At 32.0% G+C, this 5,275-nt stretch overlaps 1 protein-coding gene across 1 annotated transcript; it reads left to right on the top strand.

Moving 5' to 3' along the window:
* The first annotated feature begins 1,686 nt into the window (after nucleotides 1–1,686).
* Nucleotides 1,687–4,556, top strand: LOC107782974 (uncharacterized). The gene is made up of 5 exons (XM_016603930.2): nucleotides 1,687–1,981; nucleotides 2,151–2,355; nucleotides 2,536–2,975; nucleotides 3,299–3,909; nucleotides 4,113–4,556. The coding sequence occupies exons 1-5, from the start codon at nucleotides 1,687–1,689 to the stop codon at nucleotides 4,554–4,556; spliced, it is 1,995 nt and encodes a 664-aa protein (XP_016459416.2).
* The last annotated feature ends 719 nt before the right edge of the window (nucleotides 4,557–5,275 follow it).

The following is a 5,275-nucleotide window of genomic DNA, read 5'->3' on the forward strand; positions in this document are numbered from 1 at the left end:
TTTTTAGCTGAATGAATAGGCTTCTGGCTAAACTTGTTCTAAGTTTTAATTTACGCACTAACATTAAAGGCTCTTTTGGTATAGGGAATAAGGAATAATTAATTACGAAATAAAATTTAAGAAGAGTTTATCCCATGTTTGGTTGGGTGAAAATTACGGTATAATTAATCCAAGAATTAATTATCTTAGAATTGTAATTTTTTTATCCCCATAAAAAAGGTGGAATAACTAATCCCGAAATAATTAATTCTGAGATAATTCTTTCCAACCAAACGACCCCTAAGGGTTTAATTCATTGGATACTGTATAATACAACCATTGGAAAACAGACATCATCAAAGAAAAAGAAGGTCAAAACCTGAAACTACAAAAGGAAAAAGAGAAATTAAATTTGTCAGGTATATTTAAATTTCGAATCACTTTTAAATATACCAATAATCCACGACATAATTCAAGAATTTAATAAATAGTAAAAAGTGCTGGGAATCTGTTTTGTCTTCAACTAAAATTCAGTTATGTGCAGTATTGAATAGTTCATGTTGTTAGCTTGGTTATGAACTTCTGAAATCTGAGTCTTACTCTTTCAGTTAATGCAAGATTGGTTTCATGTGGTTAAAATTGGTTTATCACTACTGAAGGTTGTTTGTTAGGTTTAAATTATCTTTGCTTGATTCAATAATGAAAAGTGTTTCAACATTATTCCTTCAATCAAAGTTTAGATCTTTTTTTCTTAAAAAGAAAAAGAAAACGTTGAGCATGTAATGGAAACAGTGCTACTGCTTTACTTGAGTGTTAGTTCATGAAATTAATGTGTAATTTTGATTTGATATTGGCATGTGGAGGACAAAGCTAAGCAGTAATTAGATTTGATCACCATTTTATCAAATCCATCAGTGACTAGATTTCAAGCCAATCGGGCAGTAATGAAAAGAGTAACGGGATCCCTGCTGGTTAAATCAATTAGTCCAAACGGGGTTAGAATCAGGCCACAACACTTCACATAATTGTAATTGATATTTAGAAGTTGTATAGTAATTTATCTAGTGCACCAAGTGCAATCAACAGTATTATGTAATATCATTTCTTATTTTTAGTTGTAATATAATTAAAGTTTGTGGTGTGAGTTTCTGTCCATGTTGTACATCTTTCTTTTGATTAGCTCATTTCTTGTTTCAGCTATTTATTTTAAAGCCCATATGATTCTGTATGATCCTTGTTTTAAAATGAGATTTTTTCCTAGTTATACCATATATGAAACCTTATTACCAAAAATGTTCATAATTTGTTAATTACCCGTCCAGTCCACACTTTTACTACAATTTATATACCAATCCATAATTAGGAAGATTCTGCCATTTAAAACGCGCTAAAAAGAAGGCACGAAATCTGCGTTTGATTCTTTCCACATTAAATTCAAATTTTGAAACGGAAAGAGATCTCATTGCTGCATAATTCTCTCATTCACTACAATTCTAAAACAACACAAGTTTCATAAGCTCCAGTAGTCAAATTGCTTTTACAAATTCTACAACGCAATATAAATTGTAGAATTCAAAATTGTTCTTCATCGACCTCAGTACTCAAATTGTCGAACCTATATCTGTTCTTCATCTTTTTTCTGTCAACTACACGAAATCATGACAAAAATTCCAATAATGCTAAAATTAAATGGAAATTGGGATCACTATGGCAGATTTAAAGATTTTGAAGTTGATGCCATTGTGGTATGAGAATGCAAGCTACGGAATTCTGATTTCTACAATTGCAGAACAATTATCGATTGATACATCAGATAAAATTGTAGAAATCAAATACATTGTGAACGACAATTGTCCTCCAATAGAGATTAGGAATGATATGGGGGGTCGTGTGTATATGGAGACCAAAAAGGAGAATAAGAACTTAGGTTCGTATCCTTTATGTATAAGCGTAAGAGATTTTAATATGGAATTGGCAATCACCAACGATAGCACAAGTGCAGGTATGTTTAATTCGACATTGCAGAGAGTTATTGTGTTAGTGTGTTATCTACAATATTACAACATTTATCTACAAATTAACTATATTAAACAATGTACTGAAGCTCATAAAGCAATGTTGTTTTCAAAATTATCTACATAGTTACTACATTTATCTCTATGTTGCTGCAGGTTCGTCTGGATCCCTAAACTTACTTGAATTTCCATCCTCACCAGCTACAGAGGAATATCAAAGTGAAATAATAACTAAATCTACGCAAACATATATTGAAGAAGGACAAGTTTATCAGGACAAGCAAACTGTAGCTGCTGCAATGAAGAATTTTTCTGTGATGCACAAGTTCCAGTTCAGAGTAAAAAGATCTAGTCATAGAAGGTATGAATTTATTTGTGGAGAATATATCAGTAAAAGCAGTGTTTTAGTGAAGATATGTGGTTTTTATAAATTGTAGTTAAACTGTAGTTATTTGTAGTTTTTAACGAATTTGTGTTAAAGCAGTCTTTTTTGTTGCTTCTACATCTATAGCATGTATTAAATATTATTTTTTTTTTGTAGCTACTGCCTTATATGTGTTGCTGAAAACTGTAAATGGCACTTCAAGGCAACGTCAATTAATGATTCGGTAATATTCAAGATAAGGAGTTTCAGCCGACAACACACATGCTCCTTATTAGACGAAACATTCATACAGCGCAAATGTACTGCAGCTGTAGTTGGTAGCATGGTCGTTCCAAAGTATTGTGATCCTAAGACTGTTTACACACCAAAGGACATACAAACTGACGTGTTATCCGAACATGGACTGAACCTAAGCTACATGCAAGCATGGAGAGCCAAGGAAAAGGCTTTACAATTTTTGAGAGGGAATCCGTCTGACTCCTACAGCAAACAATTACCCAAATATTTTTATATTCTTGAGGAGACTTATCCTGGTTTTGTTGTTAAATTGAAGAAGGCAGCAGATGATTGCTTCTTATACGCATTTGTTGCTCTTTGTACATCAATAAGTGGTTGACAACATTGTAGGCCAGTAGTAGTGGTTGATGGGACATTCTTAAAGTCAGCCTACAGGGGGATTATGCTTACAACAAGTACCATGAATGCAGCAGGTAAATAATGTAATAATTTTGTAGTTATTTTGTAGGCAGTCTATAAAATGTAGTTAAATTGTAGTTATATTGTAGTTATTTTGTAGCTAAAGGAAAAACATGTAGATAAATTGTCTATATTCTGAATATATATTGCAGTTGTTATTTAATTATATTTTTATATACCTTTTCAGGTCTTCCAATTAATATTTTATGAATTAAAAATGTAGGTACTATATTTCCCTTGGCATATGCTGTGGTTGATTCTGAAAACGACGCGTCTTGGAAGTGGTTCTTTGAGCAATTCAAGGAGGCATATGGTGAAAGACCTTCAATGTGTGTTGTTTCAGATAGGAATGAGAGTATACTGAAGGCAACATCAATTGTCTATCCGGGCATGCCACACTACTCTTGCATGTGGCATATTTGGACAAATATAAGGTCCAAATTCAAGAAGGGACATTTACAATTACATGAATTGTACTTTGATACAGCACGGTCATACACTCTGGATGAATTTAATAAAAGGATGTTGAAGATTGAAGAGGTAGACCCGCGTGTGAAATCTTACCTATATGATATTGGCTATCATAGATGGACAAGAGTACATGCAACGGTGAATAGAACTTTTACTATGACATCAAACATTGTCGAGTCGTTGAATGCTGTAACAAAAGAGGCAAGAGAGCTGCCAATATATGATCTATTAGAGTATATGAGGACGCTTCTTGAACATTGGACGAAAGAGAAGTTATTGAAGGCAAAGGGTACTTTCACATGCCTTGGGTACAAATTCAACAAAGAATTGGATGAAAACAATATATTATCTCAGAAACTAAGGGTAAGATCTGTTTGTTTTGTGCAAAAAAAATAAATTGCTTAATATGCATTGTTTCCAGATTGTAGATAAATTGTAGTCAAATTGTGGATAATTGTAGATTGTAGATAAGTTGTAATGTATTTGTAGCTGATTTGTAGGTAAGTTTTGGATAATTCTTTTTAATAATTGATATATTATTATTAATGTTTGTTCTTCAATTATAGGTGAGGGCTTCAACAAATCATTTATATACTGTGTTAGATGGTGTGAAGCGGTACATTGTGTGTCTAGAAACCAAGAAATGTAGCTGCGGAAAATTTCAACTTGATGAACTTCCATGTGCGCATGCTTTGGCAGCATTAAGGCATAGGAAGGAAACATACGAAAACTATTGCTCTCCGTATTACACAAGGAAGAGCCTTCTGCTTACCTATGAAATGCCAGTAAATCCTCTTCCTGATGAAAGCAAATGGGATGTGCCACAATATATTTTGGATGAGGTAGTAAAGCCACCAGCGGGAGATAAAAGGCAGCCAGGGAGACCTCACAAGGAAAGATATAAAACATTTGATGAAATAAAGTCAGAGAAGTACAAGGTGTCATGTGGAAATTGTGGAGGTGAAGGGCATACCAAAAGAACTTGCAAGAATGCGCCCAAAAAGAAATGAATATCATGTAGTTAGAATAATTATTCAAAATAAATGTTAGTGAGTTCAAATTATCTGATTTTTTTGTGTAATCGTTCAAGTTTTTGAAGATGATAATGAAGTATACTACAATTTGTGTATTTGCGTTTAATATGATTTTATGTATTCTGTCAGGCATCTAAATTTGTCTTTTCTATAGCTTAGTTAAACTTTAATATTTACTATATACAAAACAACTAATATTAATGAAGAATTCATTCAATGTAAAATGTTTGCAGATTGTAGTTAAAATGTACTTTAAATGTAGTCTAATTGTAGTCCTGTTAATAATTTGTAGATGATTTGTAGTTAAAATGTAGTTAAAATGTAGTTTAAATGTAGTTAAATTGTTGTATTGTTAATAATTTGTAGATGATTTATAGATTAATTGTGGATAATTTATTTATATGATTCCTGTATTTATTTCATATTTTGGCTGTGTAACTTAATTACAAATGACAGTTATATACAGAAATTACCTAGAACTTGAAGGTATTTCATAAAAATTACTTGAAGATTAAAGGCAAATTGTATTCTAACAAATCAGAGTACTCGAGTTTAATGTAATGAAGATAAAGTGTTGTAAATAACCAAAATGACATATTTCCTACAGTGTATTCCACTTCAACTACAAAATAACATCAACTAAACTAGGAACACAAGACTCTATTTCTTCTTTCTATGTACTTTGTTCCTCTCAT

This window comes from Nicotiana tabacum, chromosome 7, assembly GCF_000715075.1.
Source record: "Nicotiana tabacum cultivar K326 chromosome 7, ASM71507v2, whole genome shotgun sequence".
NCBI classification, from domain to species: domain Eukaryota; kingdom Viridiplantae; phylum Streptophyta; class Magnoliopsida; order Solanales; family Solanaceae; genus Nicotiana; species Nicotiana tabacum.

Coding starts and splice junctions, on each gene's coding strand:
- LOC107782974 (XM_016603930.2), top strand. CDS start 1,687: ATGGCAGATTTAAAGATTTTGAAGTTGATGCCATTGTGGTATGAGAAT. Junction 2,356..2,535: donor AAAAGATCTAGTCATAGAAG/GTATGAATTTAT, acceptor TTTTTTTTGTAG/CTACTGCCTTATATGTGTTG. Junction 2,976..3,298: donor ATACGCATTTGTTGCTCTTT/GTACATCAATAA, acceptor TTAAAAATGTAG/GTACTATATTTCCCTTGGCA.